Genomic DNA, 27,383 nt, shown 5'->3' with positions numbered 1-27,383 from the left:
CACTCCTTGTGGGAACAGGGGCGGGTCAACCATTTTAGCACGCTTGCCTGCTTTGTGCTTTTTAGATCCACTTTAGTTTATTTTCAGGATTTCAAGTTGTTGCCGATTTGGGGAGACATGTCCCTCAAACATTGAAAGGTCTTCTTGCAAAAGAAGAAACTTTCAAAGCCCCTTCCACGCGCTAAAATCCTGTGTCTATAAACCACATGTCCCAGTCCCTTTCTGTCTCTCTTAATGGGATGCTACCCTCTGGGGTGCTTAGTGTTTGACATGTGCTGATCACAGGAGAGCCAGGTGCAGGCAGGACTATGTTCCTGAGAAGCCTGTAGCTTTGATGTGCTCGCCGCCCATGCTGGCCAACCTCACCTACTAGCCAGCCAGCCCCACTAAGAAGCTTTTTCTGTTGTTCTTAGTGGGACCCTTCATGCCTCACTAGATCTTTGTGTTTTACTATGTTTCTCTGGTTTTTCACACGACCTCTAGATCAAACAAAATACTTAACAGGTCCACTTAGAGAGTAAGTCCAAACAACTTAATAAATATCTATGTTCTAACAGCATAGTACCCAATTGAAAAAAAAATAATACATATATATTGAAATAAAAATATTTTTTATTTCATTCTTAAAATAACCACAATTACTTACTAATGGATGTGTGTGCCTCTTGGGCTCTGTACAATTTCTTAAGTGTTGGAATCAGATTGGAAACTGCCACCCTTATTTATTGTTCCACGTTGACGTTTTGCTTCGAGACTGGAAAGGTGGCACTGTCTAATGGGTGGCCGGTGCACTACTTCAAGCTGGTAGTTTGTGTGGTGTCTGACAAACACTGGGTATCACTGTATTTCCCTTGGAAGTTTGCAATATCTTTTGGTACCCCTCTGAGTTCTCTGCAGTAGTGTGGGCAGGGTACCTGGCTGTACAGTTTGGGAACTGTGGGCTCATCCTTCATCAGATCAATGAAATGAAAAGCTTGCTAGAAAGAGCCATAATGAGGGCAGATGTGGGAGTGGCCGTAGCCAGCGGGCAGGTAATTTTTGGTCCTGTTGGTAGCCCGCAGGATGCCACCGACCCCCACCTCACAACATTCTTCGGGGCTTAAATCAGTACATTTACTCCTCAATTCCTCTTGCAAAAATGTTTATCCCCAATTTAGTATCCAATAAAAAAACAACAACACCTGTTAGTACAAGTTTGCATGTGTGCAGCAGCCAAAATATTTACATTATGCGGGGTCCCAGGGAGAGGATGTAAACGGGACAACTGGTCTCCCGATAGGATTGTGTTTTTCACTTGCGTTGTGTAAACATGTTATGCGTTATCATCAACATCTTCACCACATTATTAAGTGAAACTGTCTTGCAAGAATATGGAAAAACCTGTGTGGAAAGTTCACAAAAGAGGGCTATAGGGACCTAATAATTAGACAAACAATCTAAGTGTATTAAGAGAGATGCCAGTATAAGGACATAAACTTGGCCAACCACTGGCAACCATTTACTGCACACACCTACTAATTTATCACTAGCACCAAGTATTAAAGAATTAGGTTACTGGTGTTTCATATATTTTGTATTATGTAGAAATCTGTATGGATTGTTATATGGGGGCTTAAGGGTGTTTTTGTAATATTTGGGGAACTTGGATAGGATTTTTGGATGGGCTGGGAGAGCAATTATTTTTTCCCATTTAAAATAATAGAATCTAGGTTCCTGCTAAGCAGAATGCACTATTCCAACATGTATTTCGTTTCAGGTTAGATTCCATTGATAAAAGATATTTGTTTTCAAAATATTTAAGTGTTGCATATATGTAAGTTTTTATTGGGATTATTAATATACAAAATGTAAATATATTTCTCAGTGTTCCTGGTCCTAATTATTCAAGGCCTCAGATAAAGTTAAAAAATGTGTGTGTTTTCTGTCAGCAGCCTACCTCCCCTACAACGCCTACCAAGCCCGTGGTGCCCCTGGAGTGGGCATCAGGAGTGGTGCCAAAGCCAGACCCCACAGTCATCAACAAGCACATAAGGAAATTAGTTGAGGTAAGTGGATGAAGGAGTGTTAAGAGTGAGCACTAGAAGGCCCCTTCTCTTTTCAGAATATTCTTTGATTGACCAGGAACCAACCGGGGGCCTTGAAAACAGCACCACCACCCCCTCCCCGGAGCAGGAGCAGGTAGGAACAATTTAGCAGACACTTAGCTCAACCTGACATCAGCCTCTTGGAGCAGAGTCTTCAAGAAAGGCCCCCTCTCTCCTCCTTGTCAGTCTGTTCTCACATGCCCAAATACTCACAGCTACTTTCAGTTCCTTTCTTTCTCCAGCACTTGACACTTCTGTCATCGTCCCTGCAACTTGAGAGGCTGTTTGGGATAATCTACTCATTCAGAACCCACATGGGTCACAATAACATGCCCCATACACTGGCTACCTGAGAGTAGGGAAAGATTCTGTAAGTTGGATAGCTGCTCTTGCTGTAGGCATCTGGGACACAGCAGCACAATGCCATCTAGGTAAGAAACATCACTTAATGAAGGGCAAGGCTCTGTCAGAGCTATCCATACAGAAAGAGGAGTAGCAGCCCTAACTGGTTTGGCTCAGTGGATAGAGTGTCAGCCTGCGGACCAAAGGGTCCCATGTTTGATTCCGGTCAAGGGCACATGCCTGGGTTGCATGCTCGATCCCCAATAGGGGGCCTGCAGGAGGCAGCCAATCAGTGATTCTCTCTCATCATTGATGTTTCTATCTCTCTCTCCTCTCCCTTCCTCTCTGAAATCAATAAAAATCTTTTAAAAAGAAAGAAAAAAGAAAGCAAAAGGAGTATTGGCGCCAGTGTAGGGAAAATGGAAACATTTGCTTGTGACATGACTAATTCTGTGCCCTCAAGTTCCACACCTGTTTCATCAACTTCTTCCTCTTCGCTCTCCTCTTGTACAGTTCGTCTGTTTCATTGAATGTTTGAGACGGCTTCACCTGGAACTCTGAATTTCTCAGCAGCTTCTAGCTGTGCTTGCCGAGATAAATCCTGGATCTTGGCTTCCCCAAAACTGTGTATTGTCCAAAGCTGGGCTCTTATAGACATATGGTTATGTGATGACAAAGAGGATATTCTTAGATTTCCAGATAGTGGCCCTAGGAGCCCCTGTAACTTGTCAGAGACCCCCTTTGGACATAGCCTTCCATGCCTTCTTTTCCCTTCGCCTCTGTTTTGCTTTGCTGGCTGGTTCTTCGTGGATTTCGGCTGCTGCTGCCAGCTGGGCTTGTTGTGTGGGATCTTGTTCCCCCAGCTCTGGTACTGATTCATCACTGCCAGCCTCTGTCCCAGACCCTGTCTCAGCCTGGGCTGTAGCAACTCATGCCCTGTAGCAGGGAGACTTCTGTGGCTTCACTGAACACCTTTGCGGGGACCACAGAACCAAGATAGCGGCAGCCTCATTACTTCTCATCTTAAACAATTTCAGACTGTTCTCAAGGCCTTCACTTCTGTTTGAACTTCAGAATTAGTTTGTTCACTTAAAACGATTCCCACTGGGACTTTGATTGGAGTTGCATTCAAAGCATACTTTAAATTTTGAAAAGTTTCACATTTTACAGCTTTATTTTCTATTGTCTTGGTCTTGGTATTTGTGAATTCACCAAGCTTAACTCCTATTCAACCATGAGGTCTCAGTTTAGACCTATTTTCTCTGGGAAACCTTTTTAAGGCCACCTCTCCCACCCCATAGCACTGTTTTTATCATTAGCATTGTACTTAAAAGGCTCTCAGTTTTTTTAAATCTCCCATGAGATTCTAAGCTCCTTGATGGAAAGAATAATATGCTAGTTATCATTGCTTTCCCAATAAGAAGTTCAGAGCCTGACTTGTAAGTGGTCATTCAATAAATATTTGTCTTTCCTTTGTAGTCTGTGTTTAGAAACTATGACCATGACCATGATGGGTACATCTCCCAAGAGGACTTTGAAAGTATAGCTGCCAATTTTCCCTTCTTGGATTCCTTCTGTGTGCTGGACAAAGATCAGTAAGTCTTAATTTTGTTATATTTTAATGCAACTTTCCTGAAGCAGAAAATTATTATCAAAAGAGAACAAGGAAATGGTTCATTTACATATCGACAGCTTCCATCCTAGTGCGTTGCTAAGTCTAACTTTTCACTGAATTTTCTCCTGGTGACCATGAACATGACTGGTTGGATGGAATCGCAGGACAGTTCACATCGTCAGTGCTGAGTACAAGCGCCCACTTGCAAGTTAGCCCAGCTCTCCATTTCCCACATTATTTCTACTGTTTAGCTAGTTCATCAACCCTGAAACCTCCATCAAAAAAAATAGAGGAGAAATAGTGTTAGGGCTGGCCTGATACAGTCCTCAGCATCAGTGAACCTGCAGGCAATCTTCAAACTCACCAAGAAAGTAAGATTTTTTTTATTTTTTACTTTGATTTTTTACTATTGATTACTTGTGGTTTTCATGAGAGCAGGTTATGGCCGCAGATAACCAAGAGTACACCCATCCATGTTTTTTTTCCTTTCCAGCTCAAAGGTTGTCTTGATAAACAACAACAAAAATTTTCTTTATCTTCAAATAATTCTTGAAAAATTAAATGAGTGTAGAGGCTAAAACCCAGCTCATTGGAAAAATGATTAAAAAATAATTGCCAAGAAAGCCTGGCATAATAATTTGATTAATTTTTAATTGTCTGAGATTAATTCATAGTTTAAAAACCATCCATAATGAAAAGCTGGATTTTATATTGGTGATATGTCCACATTATATCATATTAAATTCCTCTGATATTTTTGTTGGTGTAAGAAAATTTTAAAAATTAAAGCTGTATGTAATTCAACATACCAAGGAAAGCCTTGCTACTTTATCATAAATGTCTTAAAAACTTAATTCATCTTTATTATATATCTAGAACAAATAATATTTTAAATGAATTAAATTATTAAAAACAAAACTTCCTTTATAAAATAAAAGTTAAGTTACCCACAAGCTGCCCATTTCTTCCCTTTGTTTGTTTCTATGAATAGCACATACATAGGACATAAACTTAAAATCATTTCCCAGTCTTTATTTCTTTTTGTCTGCTGATACTTCAGATGGAACTGAGACTTTCCAGCAGATATACAGCTTTTGTTCCCCAAAAAATGAAGGTTTGAAGTATTCATAGCTTACATGATTTCTTTGGTCAGACAGTCAAATATGTTGATTTTGAGAGGGAAATGGACCATCCAGGAAGAGGTTCTAGCAGGTTGCTGAAGATGTAGCACCAAGATTCAGGGAAACAGTCAGGGCTGGAGATGTAGAGTGTGATGTTTTCAGCCCAGTGGGATAAGCTGGACTCCCAGCCGTAAGAGCCAACATGGGGCCCGAGGAATGTGATTTCGGAGACTCCTCTCCCCACATGTAGAAGCTAAAAGGAAGAAGTGGGTCCTGCAGACGAGCCATGAAAAGGGAGGGGAACACAGGCATCCCTGTTCATGTGCTGCCAGCAGGTGAACAAGCTCAATGAACTACTTGAGGATGTCATTGTGACAGTTTCAATAAAATGGTAAGGTTAGAAACCTGATCATATGGAGTAAAGAGTAATGGAAGGAATGGAAAAAATGTCTAACGAATACTCTTTTTGAAAACTTTTGGAAGTAGAGAAGAAAGAGAAAAAACAAGTATAGGCGATGGCATCAGGACTGAGGAAAGACATTTTTAGGAAGGAAGTCCTGAGCATATCTGTAAACAGAGGAGGAGTGGGTGGTGAGAGGGAGCAGAACCTGAGGAGGCTGGAGAGGGGGGAGATGGGAGCAAGACTTCCTCTGAGAGAGGATGACTCCAAGAGACGGTTACCAATGGCAGTGGCCTGGATGGCATCTTACTGAGTAAATATGAGAATGGTGGGCCCAATGATCAGTTTTCTGCCTTCCTCTTGCAGTCTGATTCTTGCAAACTCTGTTGCAAGGCAAGGGGTAGAAAGGAGATGTCCTTCTGGAAGCTCCTATTTGGTAATAAAGGAGACTTTCTGAGCTATGGTGCACAGGACACACACACACACACACACATCTTTTGCTTACTAAGAAAGCCTTTGGCACTTCAAACCTATGAGAGGCTCTCTCCTCCTTCAAGGTTTGGGGGAGTAAATGATTAAAGTGTGACAACCACTTTGCAAGATGGTATTCAAAGATCTCTCCCTTCTTTGATTCTCTTCACAGGGATGGCCTAATTAGTAAAGATGAAATGATGGCTTACTTCCTGAGAGCAAAGTCCCAACTACACTGTAAAATGGGGCCAGGATTTATCCATAATTTTCAGGAGATGACCTATCTCAAGCCAACCTTCTGCGAACACTGTGCAGGATTTGTAAGTCTGTCTCCCATTGGTTCCTCTTGTCTGTGGTTATTTGTGCCGCATTGTGAGAAGGTTCACTATCAGAACCCGCTGACTGCCTTGGATCAGAAGTTAAACATGGTGGCTCCCTGAAATTAAAAATTAAATAAAAAAACAAAAGCAAGATCTGCAGGTTTAGTTATGTTCTTTCTAGGGATACAGGGCTAGCCAAGATAGGGAGGACTGGTGAGCCTGTTAACTTGAGTGAGCAATTCCTCCTACTGAATCCCTGCCAGGCAAACGTTCCACCCAATGAGCCCTGGCATTCATCACTAATGCTCATAAGTGGTGCAGTTAAGGAGGGTATTCATCATAGCCAGTTCCTCCCAGTTCTTATTTCATATGGTGTCAGTCACTAGAAATCCATCATGGCATGGCTCAGTAATTTATAACTCAAAAGGGAAAAAGACCCTTTTGGAGAGAGGATGGATATAACATTTACCCAGCACTTGAAATACTTCCGTAGACATTAGTAATCCTCATTACTAGCTGTGACATGGGCATTTGACTCTCCCTATTTGCCTGTGAAGGTAGGAGGTCCAGAGAGGATGACCCAAGTTTCCCAGGATTGCACAGCCAATGGTGACCAGAGCCGGGACTCAAATGCAGGTGTTCTGACCTGAATCCTGTGCTCTAGCTACACCACTGCAACAAATGAAGATTACACACTTCATTTCCCCACATTTGATAAGTCTTTGGCAACAAAGGTCAGCTTTGGTCCTGGTATTAAACAAAGACTTCATCTTCTAGTTGATATGATGTTAAAATAAGATGGAAAAAGTGGCACTCTACGTAAGAGTGGCCCAGCAGCCAAGAGAATATGATTATTGCTCCTGGCTCAGTTACGTTAGCTTCATTCAGCCGTCAAGTCCCACTGTTGATCCATATTGAATTCACAGCTGATATTATATGCTACTACTAAATTACATTTTCCCCATCCCATCCCATTCTTGAAGAATGAGCTTTGAGAGGCCCCAAAGACAGGATTTTGTGTTTAAGCACATACCACTCTGACAGTGGCAGTGGTTACCTCAAAGATGGCCCCAACTGGTCACAGCAGCTGATGTGGTCAAGGGCAAGGCCAGCCTAACAAGCTCTCTTGGCCCAGCCCCAGGGAAAGAGAGCTTCTAGGAGCTTCACCACTGGAATTGCATGACCTGACCACTTCATCATAAAAGAAATCTGTCTCCTTTTTTGTGTTTCTCTCCTCTGGTGGGAATTTTTGCACGTATCTAGACCTGAAAGGCACTGAAGTGGGAGGAGGCCATGTGTAGCTCTCAATTGCAGAGTGGGGCTCAGCGAACCTGTTAGGCCATGGCATGGCTCAGGCGAAAGTCAGGTTGAGATGTCTGCCTTTTGGTGTGTTGAGAGAGTTGGAAGGCCCTTATCAAATCTCAGGAGCTTATCTCTGCTCTCCAGTCCCTCCAGATGTCTCTCCATGAAAAGGACTGTCACCAGTTCTGTAGAAACAACATGGCAGTGTTTCTGGGGTGCATCCACACTCCTCTCCCCAACTCATCAGAGCAGATTTGCTGGCGCTAGGTTCTTGATGCGGCTGTGATGAGGTAGAAAGCTCTGGACTTGGAGTCAGGAATCCTGGCTTTGAATCTCACCTCTGTCGCTTATATTAACTCTTTGTTCTTGACCCAGTTATTGACCATCTCTTTGTTTTCCTATCTGTAAAGGGGGTTAATACTTACCTGTCCTGTTGCGTGTCACATGGCTCAGAGTAAATATATATTTTATATATTTTAGTGTTCCTTGATACTTTTGGAACTTAATGAAATCAACTCATTAAAATTTTAATATCTCTATTTTATTTTTCCAAATACATTTAATCGTTGCTACAATTTGACTTGATCTTTACTCACAAACATTTTTAAAACCCCAATGGTTTCAAAGGGATTTATAACTATAACTCTCACCCTGGCTGGGGTGACTTAGTTGGGTGAGTGTTGGCCTGTGTTCCAAAAGGTCGCTGGTTTGATTCCCAGTCAGGGTACATGCCAGAGTTTTGGGCTCGATTCCCAGTAGGGAGTGTACAGGAGGTAGCCAGTTGATGTTTCTCTTTCATATCGATGCTTCTCCCTCTCCCTTCCTCTCTTTCTAAAATCAATATAAACATATTTAAAATAAATAAAACTCTCTAGATATATCATTGAAAGGCTTTGTAGGGGAATGTAAGGAACCACTTATCAGTGACTAGACCACCTGCTTTTGAGATAAATTCTATTTTAAGGGTAAGAAAGATAAACAGACAATGCTTAAAATACACTTATTTTAAAATTAGAATTCCAGAACTGAAAGAGTTTTGCTGATTCCCTTATTACAGGGTCTGGAGAAGTTAAGTGACTTCCCTAAGGTCACATGGAACCTTAGCAGCAGGTCTGTGACTCATCTCCAGGTCTCCTGACTCCCGGTCCAGTGCTCCTTACATCACAATCAATCCCCCAAATGTTACAGCAGCCTGAGGTCTCCAATCAGAGGACCGTGGGAAGTACTCCTACACGCTCATCTACGTGAGGCCACCCTCTCCTTGTCCTTGGCTGGCTCACTGCCCAGAGCCTCTTCCTGCCCAGCGTTGTCTCCGAGTTGCTAAGTAAGGAGGCAACAAGCAATACCCTGACTTCCCCTCCTGAGAGGCCTCGGGCTTGACTGTCTCTCTTTCAGCAGTTCCTGCAGCTATGCTAATAATGTGTCATATCCGGATAGCAGGATGCTTCCTAACGCGTGTCCTTTCTTGTCCTAAATCAGTGGCTTTTGCTCCCCACACAGGGCACCCAGGAGCAGTGGCTTCCTGTCTTTCTTCCAGGTGACACATTGTTCTTTCCCTGCTTACTAGCTATGAGGCCTTGCCAACTGAATTCACCGCTCTGTAGCCCAGTCTCATCTGTAAAAAGGAGGAAATTATTATTTCCTACACCACAGGGAGATTGTTAGCATCAAATGAATTGATACACATAAAGAGCTTAAAACTGTGCTTCTCCCATAGCAAGACTCCAATACACCTTAGCTATTATTATTATTGTAATAATAATAGGACTCGATGAGGTAAAAATTTCTTATCACTACAAAGTTTCCCAGACATGGGACCTTGCAACTTATTTAATTTCCTGGATCATCACACTTATCTATTATAAAAAAGGAATAAACGAGATTATCTTGATGGTCCTTATGGCTCTGACATGATGTCTCTGCCCTGACCACCCACTTGCTTTTGCTGTATTGTCTCCTCCCACCCTAGTCCAGTTACTCTAGGCACCTGAGGCCTTGCTTTCAGTCAGTTGTCATATGTATATGTGTATGTGTATGTATATGTATATGTATATGTATATGTATATGTATATGTATATGTATATGTGTATGTATATTTTAATTGATTTCAGAGAGGAAGGGAGAGCAAGAGAGAGGTAGAAACATCAATGATGATATAGAATCACTGATCAGCTGCCTCCTGCACACCCCCTCACTGGGGATTGAGCCTGCAACCCTGGCATGTGCCCCGACCAGGAATCGAACATCGCACTGTGACCTCCTGGTTCATAGGTCATGCTCAACCACTGAGCCACAATGGCTGGGCCCAGTCAGTTGTCTTAATAATCCTTCTTGTCCCCAAGGTAGAGAGTTGCCCTGCCCCAGGAGTCATTTGCATCGTAATAATGTATCTGAAGAACCAAATGACTTTTAAGGCTCAGAGGAATCACTCTCCACTGGAGGGATTTTCTTGTCAGGAGGAGGGTACGAAGCAGCCTTTATAATGCCCTTCATCACTTCACATTGGCGGCTACTTATTCTCGGCAGAGGGCCATAATGCCTACACTCAGGGCATTGTTCCCTGCAGTGCGTTGTGAATGACATCTCCATCAGCCCCAGTAGGCCACCAGCCCGGCTGCTTTCCAAATTATTCTATTAAGTAGATATTAGCACCTAACCTAACCATTAAAAGGTTCGGAGTGAGCTTCTTCACTTAAGCTCAGCCCATTTCATCCATCCGCACTGTATGTTCCTGGTGTCCCTGGTACCCACATGCAAGTGCTGTGACAGGCGCAGGAAAGAACATGGGGAAGCCCCTTCTTCACAGTCTCCAGTGTGACACCACCAGGATGATGCCCCGGAACTGCCCGGGCAAGTGCTCCGACGCTTCCTACGTCTCACTTCCTACACGGTTGGCAGAATCTGAGCCTTTTCTGCATCCTTCATCCCTCACCCCCACCCTCAGCTCTGGCTCAGGCCAAACACTGAGCAAAGGCGAAGAATGAATGCACGAATAAATACTAGATCCTTTCCTCTTCTGCGTTCTCTCAAAGTACTAATGTTACTCAGAAGATAACCTGGCAAAATATAAATGCTTTAGTGCAGTGGTCGGCAAACTCATTAGTCAACAGAGCCAAATGTCAACAGTACAACGACTGAAATTTCTTTTGAGAGCCGAAAACCGACTTCTGCGCATGGGCCACGAAGTTTTAATCGCACTGTACGTGCGCGCCCGCACGTGGTGTTTTGTGGAAGAGCCACACTCAAGGGGCCAAAGAGCTGCATGTGGCTTGCGAGCCACGGTTTGCCGACCACTGCTTTAGTGGGATGTGCACTGCTTAGGTCACTTAACACGTTAAGCACCCAGTCGGTCACCGGTGACGGACACTATACTTTCCGACCGGAAGACAGAACAAGCTGGGCGCTTACGTGTTAATTCCCTCCAATGGGCACCTAGAGCAGCATGAAGAAAATGAAAGCCGAAGAGAAAAAGTCTCCCCCATGAGTCTTGCTGAGAGCGCAGGTGCTAAAGTCCAATAAATGCACCAACGTCAGTTTCCCATCCCAGCTCCCATTTGGCTCCCAGACAGAAAAGGGAAGCAGAATTCCTGTTATCACCCCAGCTGGAGCGGGCTGGGGGAGGGTTCTTCTATCTGACAGGAAGGGTGTCAGGGGCAGCTACATCCTGTTTGTGCTCCACTAGTCATCACGCTTCCCAGGACTTCCTTCTTTGGGGCCTTGTTTTCTTTCCAGATTTTTCTTCAGATTCCCTGACATCCCTTTGTCTTTTGTTACAGCTCTGGGGCATTATCAAGCAAGGATACAAATGCAAAGGTAAATACGTGTTACTGTGTTAACCTTTTTTACGTGTGACCTTTGGGACAAGAGTCAAATTTGTCTGATGAAACGACAAAAGCTCTTGGCATGAAGGAGAACTTGGGTCTTTGGGGCCACTGGCAACTGAGGAGTTAATGTGTCTAGGAAAGGACTCCAAATAAGGTGGGAGTTTGGGGGAGCCCAGACTGGGTGTTCAGAGCTTGTTAGAAGAGGAAGCACACACTTCTATCAGCCCGCAGACATCTAGCCCCACATCTAAAATATGCTCATAATTATCAGCACACATCAAATAAGGTGGGAATTGTGAAGTGGGACAGGCCTCGCTGAAATGCTGCGTTATAAAACTTTATCCTTCAGGGGGAAAACACACACATAATCAATACATATGCATTGCTTTCCACTCTCACACAGCTATTCCTTTCCCTAGTCAATCACAGATGTTGATGAGAAGAGAAACCTTGAAATGTACTTTTGACCCTTTCAATGAATTAATTCATATGGCTCCCCCATTTAATTAAAATACATAAACTGAATAAATACATATGTGATGACTGTAATACACATGCAGATTACTAGGCATTTAGGACTGTGTTTGCTGCTTGTAACCTGTGAGTATTATACATGATTGATATTTGATTTAAGAAGTTACTGAATCTTTTATGCAGACTCTTTGTACTGATTCTTTTAAGAATCTGATCATGCCCTTGAAAAATATAATAAAACTGTTGGCTCTTGAAAAACATAATAAAATATAAAAATATGTAATAAAACTGAACGGCACCAGGTGTTGGACTGGTGGGGTTGGACCGGACCTGGATTCAGCAACCTCGGTACTTGAGTTCTGGCTAGGAAAGAATTCAGAGCCAAGACTCCAACTATAAGAGAACATTGATTTGGAAAATGACAGAGGTAGGAGAAGTAATTCATAGAAGAAATGGGCTCAGGAAACAAATTATAGAGACAAAGGAAGGGCCCTGGGAGCTTAGAAGTGAGGGAGATAAAGGTGACTGACTTGCCTGGGAGGAGTGGGGTGGGGGGGAGTAGAGGAGGGAGGGAAAGGCTCCGAGGGAGGGAAAGGCTCCGCAGGGCCCCCAGAAGGTAGAGTGGGCTGGGTCCTCCATCTTAAGGGTTTTCAGGATGGAGATTTTAGGGCAGGTCCCAGGGGAAGATCTTGTAGAATATTCAGCAGCTTTCCAGGTGTGTCCTTTCAGGATCGGGTTCTCCTTTGATTGATTGGCTGTCACCAGGGCAAAGGGTTCATTTTTTAATACAGCTGGTCCTGAGGTCAGTCTTGGGGTCACTGGTCTGATTTTGCTGCTTTTCTGGACTGAGCTGAAATACAACTGAGGCCAGGATGTTATCTCTAGGGAGGAAAGGTCAGGGGATCCAAATCGCATGACCACCCATGTGCTAGGGGAGGAAAGGTCACCCTGGGCACGAGGTCCCATCCTATAATTGCCCTTGGCTAGGCACCCAGGGCTTTCCACCCTGGTGGCTTCTGTACCTGGCCCGTTGTCCTTGCTCTGCTCATGTCTGTCTACCTGCCTCCCACAAAACAACAGAAAGAGACATCTTGATCACAGGAGCCTTCAGATTACTCTTGGTCGCTTGTGATGCCTTTTTTCTCTAGTCGTCTTTCAGTGTTCGGCCCTCATTTTGCATGAACAGAATGCTTTCCTGAATCTCAACGGGAGCCACATTTTAGTGCTCAAAATTCTTCCCTTTAGATCTTTGTATCAGTGTCTTAGTCTAACTTGGATTTTTACTTTCAAGCAGCAAAGACACTCCAGTATCTTACTGCCCATTAGTTTTATCCTGGTTCTGTCCCTTGTACCCTAAAAGACAGACAGATACACACACACACACACACACACACACACACACACACACACAATTTTATGAAGATGAATATCAGTTAAACTCTTGCATCATCTTTGTACATATGGCATTTTCTCTTAAAGGCACAGAGAGTGAAAAAACTAAAATAGACTGAACACGTCATTACAACTTGATCTTTCTGTGATGTCATTCATTACAAGACCATTTGAAATAAGACCATTTGGGGGAAAATAGGTATTGGAAGTCATTAGGTCCTCTGATGGTAAGAGAGAAATATACTCTTTAAAATTACCCTATCTTCTCAGTGAATCTAAGGGAAATGTAGATTTGGCATCAGATGAAAAATTTCTACACCAAGTAGCAATTAATATTCTACTTTGTTTTTAAAGTAAAGCATTCTAATGGGAAATTTCACAGACTCTACTTCTGGCCCCCATTCTGCCTCTCTGTGGGGAATCCATGGCCTGGGAAAGAACCTCAGACTCACGTGACTTGCATTTAGTTTGGGGCAAAGGCAACTTCTCACCCAAACTAGCCCCTGCTTGTTGGCTTCCAGCACCTCATTGATCTGTGTAGAAAAAGAAGCTGAACAAATATAAGAGAACTATAGGAATTCCAGGCTGGCAAGAGTCCCACTGGCCCTTTTCCAGCCCCTAGACATACCCTGTGGGCCTGAGGCGGGCTCTGAGCATCAACACAGAATCCAGGATGGGGGAGGGAGGGTGCACAGCTCAAGTGCAACCCTGGAAGCCCAGTCAGCACCAGAGGCACTTGGTTCTCACTGACCCTCTGTGACGCTTTGGGATTTTTCAGACTGCGGAGCCAATTGTCACAAGCAGTGCAAAGACCTCCTGGTTCTGGCCTGCAGGAGATTTGCCCGGGCCCCCTCCTTGGGCAGTGGTCATGGGTCGCTGCCTGGAAGCCCCTCATTGCCCCCAGGTAATGTCCTCTACTTTCTTTACTACCCCGATTTCTCTCTGCTCCCCTTCCCACACCTGGACCTCGGTTGGGTTCTGGATCTAAACCTGGTCAGAGTCATTATAAACACCAAGGCATTCTTCAGGGTGAGCAGCAGTGGCTACAGCCTTGAGTTCCCCTTACTCCTCTCTGCTTTCAGGTCTAACATGCAATTCACCCTGTTGCTCTGGGACCTGACCTGTCAGACTCCTATTGTTTGTACCAACTTCGATGATTTGCTATGAAGCAATCATATGCCAAATAATCACAATAATTTTCCCCCTTCCAGTGCAGGATGAGGTGTTCGAGTTCCCTGACGTCGCTGCTGGACACCAAGACCTGGACAGCAGAGCCATCACACTGGTTACAGGCTCTTCTCGCAAGATCTCCGTGAGGCTGCAGCGGGCCACCACCAGCCAGGCCACCCAGACGGAGCCTGTGTGGTCAGAGGCTGGCTGGGGAGACTCAGGGTCCCACACCTTCCCTAAGATGAAATCCAAGTTCCATGACAAAGCAGCAAAGGACAAAGGCTTTGCCAAGTGGGAAAATGAGAAGCCCAGGGTACAGGCTGGCGTGGATGTTGTTGACCGGGGCACCGAGTTTGAAGCTGACCAGGATGAAGCAGACATGGGTGAAACCAGACAGGATGGTGAGGTCAGTGCTGGGTCAAACCACAAATCAGAAGAGAAGCTGGCAGGACTGAGATGAGTGTTACAGTGAGTTCAGGAGGCAGTCTGGTAGTTTTGAAAGCGGAATGGTTGGGAATCAAGACATGTCACTTTTTGGTTTTCCCACTGGCTGGTTATGTGGCCCTGGGCAAAATAGTTTCTTCTCTTTGGACCTCAGTTTTGTCATGTATAAAATTGAACTGAGTCCTAAAACTTAGTGAAGGTGGCCATGTCTGTGTACTGAGATGATGTCCCAGGGACCCGTGACTGCTGTGTGTATTCATTATACCAGTGTGCCATACTAATCAGCTTAGTTTTCCAAGTTAGAATCAGGAGGCAGTGAAAGACTGGTAGATAAAGGAGAGTTGGAAACTCTTGCCCCTATTTTAAAAGGAGGCTTTGACCTGGCTGGTTTGGCTCAGTGGATAGAGCGTCAGCCTGCGGACTGAAGGGTCCCAGGTTCGATTCCGGTCAAGGATACATGCTTGGGCTGCAGGCTTGATTCCCCAGTGGGGGGCGTGCAGGAGACAGCCGATCAATGATTCTCTCTCATCATTGATCTCTCTCTCCCTCTCCCTTCCTCTCTGAAATCAATAAAGATATTTTTAAAAATAAATAAAAGGAGGCTTTGACAGCCTCATGGAGAAGGGGGTGGTGAGAATGAGACATGGGGACCTCACAGCTCTCTAAGCTAGACTCTGCCTCCACACAAAAATTACACTCCAATCATCCAAAGCAAATTGGGAAGCATATGGAACTTGTTAGAACAAGCTGAAAATATAAATTGATTCAAGATGGACTTAGATAAATTTATTAGTCAACAATTCATAGTGTATTAAGAAAAAGGATTTGGGGAAATTGGTGTCATATTCCTAACCTTCAAAGCAATGTCATGGAGGGCAGCCATTGTCTCCCTATTGAATCCGTCTCATAAACCGAATATTGGGTTAGGCAGAGATCCTATTGGATCAAGCCAGTGCTCTTTATTCTTATGGGTGGTCCTCCACATTCCACACTCCTCAGGAGACCTAGACACACAGTCTCCATAGTTTTCCAGGATGAGACAAACTCCAATGACCTTTACTTAAAATTCCTCTAGTTCCTTCGTCACTGAAGACAATAAGGAGGCCACACATAGCTTCAGTCAGATGAAGTTTATTGTAAGTTTCTGCTGAGCCTTTTTTTTTCCCTTTCTTATAACACCAACTTTGTTTTAATATTTTTTATTGGTTTTTAGAGAGAGAGAGTGCAAGAGAGAGAAACATTGATGTGAGATTGGTCAGCTGCCTCCTGCACACTCCCCACCAGGGATCAAGCCTGAAACCCAGGCATGTGCCCTGACCAGGAATCGAACAGGCAGCCTTTCAGCGCATGGGATGATGCCCAACCAACTGAGCCACACTGGACAGGGCTCTTATAACACCAACTTCAAAAAACAGCTTCACTGACATGTAATTTACATACTATAAAATTTACCTATTTGAAGTGTATAATTCAATGGGTTTAAGTATATTCACAATGTTGCACAACCATCACTACATTCTAATTTTAGAACATTTATATCATTCAAAAAAAAAAAAACCCTGTGCCCATTAGAGGTTATTTCTCATTTTCCCACCTAGCCCAGCCTTAGGTAACCAACTAATTTACTTTCTGTCTTTGTATATTTGCAATACCAACTTTATTTTTATTTTTAAATACATTTTTATTGATTTTAGAGAGAGAGGAAGAGAAAGAGAGATAGAGACAGAGAGAGAAACATTGATTGGCTGCCTCCTACACGCCCCCTGCTGGGGATAGAGTCCAAAACCCGGGCATTTGCTGTGACCAGGTATGGAACCAGCAGCCTCTCAGTATATGTGACGATGCTAAAGCAACTGAGCCGCACCAGCCAGAGCCCAACATTATTTTTAATGTTCCCCCTACTAATCATCTTGGCAAATATTTCAGTCCTATCCAGTATTTCTTTTAATAGTCTAACATAGTTGAAGCTTGGAATATAAAGGTGGGTAGGAAAAAATTCATCATTTGGTGATAGAGGAAGATATCGTAGGACAAGGGATCTTAGGGTCTAAAAAAAAGGCTTCAGGAAATTCATGAAAGTGCATTATGTTTTATGTAAAATTATACATGCACCTATGCTCATTTTGGGGCAGAGTTTCTCAAGAAGGTCCGCAATCCAAAAAGTAGCGTGGAGTCAGTGTTAGATTTTTTGGATGGTGTCTGAAATTGTACTAGTCACCCCAAGTACCCCTTCAGCCTGCAGAGGCTATTGCCATGAGCAATGTGGCTGTTATTGAAATCTCAGAAAAAGAGCTTCTGTGGTAGAGTAATAGGATGCCCAACCAGAGCGCTCATGGACCATCTTTGAATTCAGATGAGTACCTGTGTTTGTTTAACTAGCCATGAGGTCACTTCCATTGGCTAGCACCGTTCTAGTTACTTAAACCTTGCTCTGGGTTAGGTGTAGAACAGCCACTTACCATACATGGGTAAGATTTCCTGATCTTCAATCTCTATAAGGAAATAGAAACTAAGATCTTTATTTGATTCTTTAAATATTGGACCTTTATGTTCACGTGTTTCCTTACCCTTTCAATTTTCTGATCTCATAAATCATAGAGATGGTTCACTGACCACTAGTACTTAATTTTATTTGTGCTAATTGAAGAAGATAGTATATTCTTATGTAAAATGTATTGGTGTACAGTCTTAACCCTCACCCAAATCAGCAACAAATAAGAAGATATTTACCCTTGTTTAGGGAAAAGGCAAGCAGGAAAAATGTAACAAAATTACACCAAGGGTTAAATATGTAGGAGTTTTCAAATTTAAGAGTTTTTCTGTTGAGCAAGACCAATGAATGGCTTTAGAAGGAATGATCTACACATTTATTATTTAGGTTCAGATGATATTTATGAGTCCGATAAGTAAAAATGTTAAACAGACAAAGAAAGTAGTTGGATTTATGATCTGTGTTTTTCCTTCCGTGGAGTTCCAGGACTTACATTCATTTTGAAATATAAGGGTGTGAACATTTTCTGTGGTGGTGGATACCATTCCACCAATGATCATTGGGCCCTTGGATGGCAAGAAAAGGTCAAGATTACTCTCTTGGCAGTAAGAATATGCATATTTTCTTTATAATGCTTCTTTGTTTTTTATTATCGTCTGCTAACTTAAAATAATTAAACATAGAAAGGCTAGGAAATGGTGGACTAAACAAAGTTAAATATGTTTATCTATATATACCTATAATTATCAGTATAGATATAGATCTTCTTCCCTTATAAGTTTTCCCAGTATCCTTATACTAATATATATTATGAATTTCTAAAAGGGAAACCTTGCCCTGGTCAGTTTTTCTCAGTGGTTAGTGCGTCAGCCCTCGGACTGATGAGTCACGGGTTTGATTCTGGTCAAGGCCACATACCTTGGTTTCAGGCTCGATCCCCGGCCCCAGTCGGGATGTGTACATGCGACAACCAATTGATGTGTCTATCTCATATCAATGTTTCTCTCTCCCCTTCCTCCTTCCCTTCCACTCTCTCTTAAAAAAAAAAATCAATGGAAAAAATATCCTTGGGTGAGGATGATAGATAGATACTAGATAGATAGATAGATAGATAGATAGATAGATAGATAAAATAACAGGGAAACCTCCACAAGGGATATTTCAGGGACCAGTGCTTTGTACAGTACCCTGTAGGGAGAAGTGTCCTTATTGGCAAGCATCCTTATTGAAGGGAGCCTCTGTATGGACGCCTTTACGATTTCATGTGCTGGGTGGATACATGATCTTTTAATTCTCTCTAAATCTTGAGAGTACAGATTCTGATCACTTGAGATGGTCCTTCAAATAAACAGCACTCTAGGAACACTCTTATTTTGTTCAATGAGACGCAGCCATGCAACAGGTTCTGATTTGTATTGCAGGATGGCTGACTTCAGGCTGAAGACACCAAAGGCAATCACGTTGGCATTTGGAAGGAGCAAGATGAGAAACTCGGAAGAACAGTCCAACTCTCAGGAAGTTACCTGAAAAGATATGTGGACGTTTACTGCCTAGTGACACCGTGGGATCTCCCTGATTGGACTATGGGACAGAGGACTTGCCCTATGAGCTATTTATTTCCTCCCCCCGCCCCTGGTTAGGTGCCACAAAGACTGTGTGATGTAGTTGGTGGTTTTCTCATGTATCTTTCTCTAGAGCCATTCATATACGGGTGAAATGGAAGCTTTTGTGCATGTACTTGATACTTACTCTCTAAATCAGACTTTGCTTTTTTTTTGTGAGGATATTATTTCAGTATTTTTATAAACTTTTTTTTGGGGGGGGGGGCGGGGGGTTAATGAGAAGTTGATCTTGAGGGTTTTTTGTGTGCTTTTTGGATGGGACCAGGACTTAACATTTTCTTGAGGGACAAGGATGCTATTCAGATCCTGGAAGGCAGAGATTCTTCTAAATGATCATCTGATGCAAGGAGAAGCTGTTTACATTGATTTTTTTTTATCACATGGTTGCTATTAGGATGTGTAATAATTCACACATTTATATATCACATAAGTCTTACCTATTCTGCATCACTAGGAAGCTCCGACACAGCCATGAAAACTCTAATAAAAAAAAATTCCTAATATTTACAATTGCCATAAATTATGAATATTGTAATTTGAAAATTAACTCTTCTTGTCCCACCTGACTAAGTTTAATCATCTTTATTAAGACTTCTATTAAAACTGCTATTAAGAAATGTGAACCACAAAAAATCAGTTCAAATCTTTGGGGATAAAATTTAGAAGAAACACAAACCACTTAGTGAAATATAAAACAACCATCAATTTTTAAAAACTCAAAATAGTTCTAAGTATTTTATTTGTTAAAAGAGAGAATTTGGGGTTGTAAAAGAGACCTAAGAAATTGCCATCCATAATTAAAGAGCGTCATAGGAAGCAAATCACAAACCAGCTTTGATGAACAACATTTCATTTAAAATTTTAGTGTCAATATTTTATATATCTTTTTATATATCTTTGACCCAAAATAACTCTACGTGGGCCTGTTCGTTACATGAGGAGAGGAGAGAGCACTTGGTTTAAGATGTTCAAAAGTAGAGATGGGATTGCGCCTGGGCATGAGGGCCATGACCTGCTACCAAGTGATCAGTTAGAAACTGTACCCACAGAGGTGCACTGGTCTACATTTGGGAATTTAAGTTTATAAATAGTCCACGTAAGGTTGAATTCATTTCTATTGGGGGCAGTCACGTCAGTAAAAAATTGCCTTTTTTCTCTTTTCCCATTAGGTCATTGAGGACAGTTCTGCTCAGCAAACATTTGTTGAGCGCCTGCTCTAGGCATTTCCTATGCTAGATGCACAAAGACAAGCAATGCTTGGTCTCTACCCTCAGAAGCTGAGAGCCTGTGGGCATTAAGGCAAGGTGGTTGCTTAAAATACAGTTCCAAAGTTGCTAGAACTGGCATAATTGTGCGATTTGGAGATGGATTTGCAGAGATATTGAAAATTAAACAAAGTTATTAGTTGAAGGAGCCGTGACTAAGCCAAGTAATATGAGAATTCACCATATGGAAACACCTCAGAAGGTAAACAGCCACCCCCAAGTGTTGGTTCTATGTATATATGCTATCTATTCTTATTCCTAAATGCAATGAAATACATGCTAACAAAATTAAAAACAGAAAATGGCAGTTTAAGTACAAGCAACCTTTCTTGTGTTTGTTTTTTTTTAATTTAAGAAAATTCAGGAAGAACCTTGTTAATAAATATTAGACTGTTCTTTTTCTTTTCAGAGCAATTATATTCTTGCCACTCAGTATGGGCTACTTTTGAGTAAAAAACAAACACAAACAAAATAAAACAAACATATGTGTGTACATATATATAAACTATATGTGTGTATATGTATATAAATATGTACATACACTATACTATTTGTAGAAATTTGAGTCCATAATGAGCAACTTGATAATTAAGATTATATCATTTACTCACAACCGATGGCGACTGTGATATTTCCAATCTACCGATTTCTCATAATCAGCAAAATAAACAAAATAGGCAAACCCATGGTGGAGCAGAAGGATATTCCTCCAGACCTTCCTTTTGTGGTTTTGATGATCATGGTCACCTTTTAGGTGGAAAGCAAAAACAAAGCTCTTAACAGTGAATATTATTAGGTACCAGGAGAAGATATGCTAGATGATGCAACTGGGTCTTCATTGAAGGACATACAAATTGGGTTGAGGCATTTTTATATCTGCCTAAACCAGAGGACGGCCCTAATGGTATTTGAACAATTTAGGTTGAGTGGTTGCTTTTTAGAACAATAATGTCCCCAGATTCCATGGTAACAGAGACTCTCCAAAAGTCAGAGGGGTTTGGTATTTAACAATGCAGGACTCCTACAGAAGAGAACTGTTATTAATAGTAAGAGCATAATATTCCTAAGATAAACATATTGATTTTGCCAAAATATAAAAGACTCTAAACCAGCTTTCGCCAACTTGTGGTCTGTGGACCGCTAGTGATCCGTGAGGTCTGAAAGGTTGGCGACCACTTCTCTAAACGACTGAGGAGGTAATTTCAGTCAGATGAGATTACAATATACCTTTGGTATGCAATCCACATCCAGATTTAAATCCCATCTTTCTCCCTTAGAGTCATGAGATCCTGTTTGAGCCTCAGTTTCATTATTTGAAAAATGAGAGTTTTCACCACCTTCCTCAACTACCTCATAGAGTTGTTATAAAGATCAAGTCAAATAATATTTGTAAAAATACACTGTAAAGACCTTTTAAATTAGCGAATACTATTTTTCAACTAAGTAGGGTTCTACTCTAAAATTGTCTTCAAGATCTTGGACTCTATGTGATACAGGGCTGTGTACTTTGGAGGCTCTAAATACATCATTTAACTAAATTTTGTGTCACCAGACCGGCATGGCTCAGTAGTTGAACTTCAACCTATGAGCCAGGAGGTCACGATTTGATTCCATGGTCAGGGCACTTGCCGGACACGGTGGGGGCAGGAGGCAGCCAATCGATGATTCTCTCTCATCATTGATGCTTCTATCTCTCTCTTCCTCTCCCTCTCTAAAATCAATAAAATATATATTAAAAAAACAACAACTAACTTTTGTGTCAAATAAGGCTTATCCAAGCAAAGAAGCATAAGTGAAAAATATTCAAAGTTTTTTCTTATTCCTGGCACTGTGTGTGGATAGTTTTTGCCCGTTTTCTAAGATCAGTTATTCTTGCTCTGTTGGAAAATAAGTAGGCAAGATAAAGAAACCAAATGGGTAAAATGTAAATGAGTTTAGAGAAAAATAGGGCAAAATATAAACCTGATTAAGAGGCTAGCTCTCGAAAGAACTACAGGGAGACAAGAAGGAAACAAAAACTAGTTTTTAAAATAAAAAGTATGCCCGGCCGGTGTGGTTCAGTGGTTGACCATGGACCTATGAACCAGGAGGTCACAGTTTGATTCCCAGTCAGGGCACATGCTGAGGTTGTGGGCTTGATCACAGTGTGGGGCGGACAGGCAGCCAATTAATGATTCGCTCATCATTAATATTTCTCTCCCTCTCCCTTCCTCTCTGAAATCAATAAAAATATTTTTTAAAAAATAAAATAAAAAGTACGTCATTTATTTTACAACCATTCATTCCAAGTGGTGATGATAGGAAGCTACTTGGAATTTAAGGCTCATCAGGAAATAGCTTTCTCCAGCTGTGTCCAAATCCTGCCTGCTGAGGTCTAGAGAGTACTTGGACCTCAAACCAAAATATTTACTTAATTTTCTTTTTAAAATGTTAATGGCGAGCACATTGGCATTCACATTCAGTGACTTGCAGTTTATATATAATAGCATAAGGGAAGCATGACCACAGCAGCTGGCCTAAGCCCTTCAAAAATAAATTGTCAGAAAAACCTGACAAAGGAGGGGGAGGAACAGTTTTGGATCAGATAAAACACACGAACCAAATGAAACGCAACCCACCAAATGCAATGTTGTAAACCTTGATTGGACTCTGGATCCAAAAATAAATAAAGCAGATGTTCTCAGGGAGCAACCGGGGAATATGGACCTTGTATTAAATGATGTATTGAATGCTCATTCACTTCAGTTGATAGTGATTTTAGGGTTTTCAGGAGAATGTCTTTATTTTTAGAAGTTGCCTGTCGATGTAGTTAGGGGTGAAGAATCAATATCTGAAGTTTACTTTCAAATTGTTCCGTCAAAAAAAATTGTTTGCATAAAGAGATACAGGAAATGTGGCAAGATGGTATGTTAAGTTGTTGAATCTAGGCACATGGATATGCATTGTACAATTTTTTAAACTTTTCTGAAGGTTTGTAGTTAAAAAAAAAAAGTTGGGCTAAATGGTATGGACCCTCTCAGGGTCTGTGTCACAGAGGAACAAATTGAGGAAAGGCGAACAAGGGTGACAAATGCTTCCTTGTAGCAAATTCCCAAGGAATGACTGCAGAAAAATGCATAGTCACACTTTTAATAATTACCTATGGCCTGGCTGGTTTGGCTCAGTGGATAGAGCGTCAGCCTGTGGACTGAAGGGTCCCGGGTTTGAGTCCAGTCAAGGGCACATGCATGGTGCTGTGGGCTCGATCCCCAGTAGGGAGTGTGCAGGAGGCAGCCAATCAATGATTCTATATCATCATTGATGTTTCTATCTCTCTTTCCCTCTTCCTCTCTGAAATCAATTTTATATATATATATATATATATATATATATATATATATATATATATATATATTAAATAACCTATGAAACAGGAAAAATATCACAGAACTATTTGTTAGCAGAACAGAGACAAGAACCAATTTTTTTGAAACTCCTTATACAGTCTTCTTTCCAGGAATTTCCCCATTGCTCTTATTTTTTCCTATAGCTAAGATGATTTCAAAGGTGATGCTCTGTACACTCATAAGGTAGCAGAAGTAAGAAGGGGTTGGCTAGTGTACAGTATGCAGAGAGATCGCTCTGGTCTACGACAGTGGATACGTAATGTGGGTCCCTCAGATACACATGAGACATTTAGCAGGTAGTGGTCTGTAAGCCTTTCTGTTCACTACACACTTTTAAATTTATAAAGTAAACCCTCGATTTTGCAGACCTCGATTTAACAGACTTCGGATTTAACAGACAGAATTTCTGGTGTGTATTCATATGTGCAAATTAACACCCTGTTCATTTTAAAATGCTTTTAACCAAGATATGCTTATATTAAATTAACAGGTTATTTTGTTGTTATTCACTGTGTGTGTGTTTTTTTTTTTTTTAAACTTTAGGGAATAGGACATATGTTGAAAAAAAACACTGTAATAATTTTGCCAACATAAATAAATATTCCATATCTGCACCTATAGCCTATATATTGAAAGCCAAGAGTCGCCGCTTGTAAACAATGTTCAGCTAATGATTAGCACGTGATCGCACCGCATCCCCAGCGGTCACTGGTTCTGTTCCACGTGGCGTGACTTTCTGCGGCAGCTTTAACAGGTGCCAGCTGGTGCGCCCACGTGCGGCCAGCCACGCTCGGTCCTGGCCTCTGTTCACCCGCGGGGACTGCGGGGACTGCGGTGACTGGTGAGTGCACGCATTTACTGGACTTTTCTGTATAAACTTAAAATTATAGTCATATACATAGAAAACTTCCGTGAAACGGAACTTTTCATACATACTTAATTTTCATTACACAAATGTGCAGTAAAAAGAGGTCAACTAATTTGTCAGTTTTTTAACTTATGCATTGGGAAAAGCTACTTCATTATATGACAGACTTTCAGCCTTAATGACACCCCCCACCCCCTAGTTAGTTCATTATATTGAGGTTTTACTGTATTCAAACTTATCATAAATGTAAGGAAGCTTATTATTTGCCATAAAATGAAATGAGCAGCCACTGTGGTTGGAGTATCTCATGATGTGATCTGATAAGTTTCAGCCATCTTATTGCATAAAGACCCCTGAATCTGAAAGAAGTCATTTAACATTTGCTCTGTGAGTTTTATGCAAGTGCTTTAATAGATTTAAGTTTTGTAAAATAGTTGTGTTTAGAAGACGTCGTATAGCCCGGCTGGCATGGCTAGCGGTTGAGCGGTGACCTATGAACCAGGAGGTCACCTTTGGGTTCCTGGTCAGGGCACACGCTTGGGTTGCGGGCTCTATCCCCAGCGCGGTGTGTGCAGGAGGCGGCCGATCAATGCTTCTCTCTCATCGTTGATGTTTTCTGTCTCTCTCTCCCTCTACCTTCCTCTTTGAAATTAATTTTTAAAATATATTTTTAAAATATAAAAAATAAAAGACACCGTATAACTAAGACATACTGTTTTTGGTTGCTCTGAACTCAGACTATCCTAAGGCCAATTTGATCATTAAGGGAAATAAGCCTAAGGAGATTTAAAGGGCTAGAATGGCTTTGACTAAATGTTAAAGGAGGCTTCCTTGAACCAATATTTGGTATGGTCTGTTTGGCACCTTGAGGATGTGACACTCTGGGGCAATTTGCAAGAGGAAGATCTGAGATTTGTCTGTGGGTGTTTTTGTTTTGGTGTTTTTTCCTTTGGGTGTGTTTTTTGTTGTTGGTTTTCTATTTTGTTTTTTAAGTTTATCTTTATTGTTGAAAGTATTACAGATGTCCCCCTTTTTCCCCCATTGACCCCTTCTAGCTTGCCCCTTTTCCTACCCCAGACCTTCACCACAGTATTGTTTGTGTCCATGGGTTATGCATGTACTGGTATGTATATAAGTTCTTTGGTTAATCTCTTCCCACCCACTCACCCTCCCCCTTTTTCCCTCTGAGATTCATCAGTCCGTTCCATGTTTCTATGTCTCTGGATCTATTTTGTTCATCAGTTTATTTTGTTCTTTAGATTCCACATATGAGTGAGATAATGTGATACTTGTCTTTCTCTGACTGACTTATTCCTCTAGGTCCCTCCATGCTGTCTCAAAGGGTAAGAAATCCTGCTTTTTTACAGCGGCATAGTATTCCATGGTATAAATGTACCACAGCCTTTTTATCTGCTCATCTGCTGATGGGCACCTGGGCTGTTTCCAGATCTTAGCTATTGTAAATTGTGCTGCTATAAACACAGGGGTGCATACATTCTTTCTGATTGGTGTTTTGGGTTTCTTAGGATATATTTCTAGAAGTGGGATCACTGGGTCAAATGGCAGTTCCATATTTAATTTTTTGAGGAAACTCCATACTGTTTTCCATAGTGGCTGCACCAGTCTGCTTCCCACCAGAAATGTACTAGGGTTCCCTTTTCTCCACATTCTTGCCAGCACTTGTCATTTGTTGATTTGTTGATGGTAGCCATTCTGACAGGTGTAAGGTGATGCCTCATTGTCCTTTTAATTTGCATCTCTCAGATGATCAGTGACTTTGAGCATTTTTTCATGTCTCTTGGCCATCTGTGTGTCCACTTTGGAGAAGTGGCTATTTAGGTCCTTTGCCCATTTTTTTAATTGGATTGTTTTCCTTTTGTTGTTGTATGAGTTCATTCTATATTTTGGGTATTAACCCCTTACCAGATTTATCATTGGCAAATGTGTTCTCCCATACAGTGGGCTCCCTTTTCATTTTGTTGATGTTTCTTTTGCTGTGCAGAAGCTTTTTATTTTTATATAGTCCCATTTGTTTATTTTCTCCTTTGTTTCCCTTGCCCTCGAAGATGTATTAGCAAACATATTGCTATGAGAAATGTCTGAAATTTTGCTGCCTATGTTTTCTTTCAGGATTTTTACGTTTTCACGACTTACATTTAAGTCTTTCATCCATTTTGAGTTTATTCTTGTGTGTGGTGTAAGTTGGTGGCCTAGTTTCAAAGCTGGTATTATCAAATACATACTAAATGCAATGAAAAAGATACTCATGTTTGAAAAAAAACATGTAATTTAAAAGCAAAAGGGTGCATAACATTGTCCATCGTCACTTCTGTATTGTGTGGGCAACCAGGATATTTTAGGCTGTTTTGAAGTTGTACAGACTGAATGCTATGCACTTTGCAACATTTGTTCCAAACTTTAATCAGGAAGGGAAGTGAGATACTCTCCCTAAGATTCTGTTTAAGGTATTCCTGAGTAGTAATTACCTCTGTATTGACAGAAACTAAACAGTGAGTGCATATTATGTATCATACATTATGGTAGGCATTTTACAGATCATCACACTTAATCTGTACAGCTACTCTCGAAGGTGGGAATTACTACCCTCATTTTACAGATTGGAAGATTATGGTTTAGCTAGGCCAGTGGTCGGCAAATTCATTAGCCAACAGAGCCAAATATCAACAGCACGATTGAAATTTCTTTTGAGAGCCAAATTTTTTAAACTTAAACTTCTTCTAACGCCACTTCTTCAAAATAGACTCGCCCAGGCCATGGTATTTTGTGGAATA

The 27,383-nt window shown here is 41.5% G+C and overlaps 1 protein-coding gene and 1 pseudogene across 3 annotated transcripts in view; one reads left to right on the top strand and one right to left on the bottom strand.

Annotated features, from left to right (window-relative positions):
* RASGRP3 (RAS guanyl releasing protein 3) overlaps positions 1-20,658 on the top strand; it is a 78,700-nt gene extending 58,042 nt beyond the window's left edge. Inside the window, exons 12-18 of one of the 2 annotated variants that reach the window (XM_080685884.1) lie at positions 1,932-2,045; positions 3,906-4,021; positions 6,206-6,353; positions 11,432-11,468; positions 14,124-14,249; positions 14,557-14,921; positions 18,872-20,658. In XM_080685884.1, the coding sequence (XP_080542010.1) occupies positions 1,932-2,045; positions 3,906-4,021; positions 6,206-6,353; positions 11,432-11,468; positions 14,124-14,249; positions 14,557-14,921; positions 18,872-18,880 (915 nt within the window). In that variant the 3' untranslated portion in view covers positions 18,881-20,658. Of the gene's footprint in view, positions 1-1,928; positions 2,046-3,905; positions 4,022-6,205; positions 6,354-11,431; positions 11,469-14,123; positions 14,250-14,556; positions 14,922-18,871 lie in introns of both variants that reach the window. The other variant, XM_080685883.1, reaches the window with a different exon arrangement.
* Positions 2,404-3,725, bottom strand: LOC308255869 (nascent polypeptide-associated complex subunit alpha-like; annotated as a pseudogene). Its single transcript has 3 exons — positions 3,721-3,725; positions 2,833-3,379; positions 2,404-2,511 (listed from the first exon to the last, which is right to left on the bottom strand). The product of its transcript is annotated as a nascent polypeptide-associated complex subunit alpha-like (transcript).
* Positions 20,659-27,383: the final 6,725 nt, after the last annotated feature.

Source organism: Plecotus auritus (assembly GCF_963455305.1).
Source record: "Plecotus auritus genome assembly, chromosome: 8".
Lineage (NCBI taxonomy): Eukaryota > Metazoa > Chordata > Mammalia > Chiroptera > Vespertilionidae > Plecotus > Plecotus auritus.
This window is presented reverse-complemented; position numbering and strand designations above follow the sequence as displayed.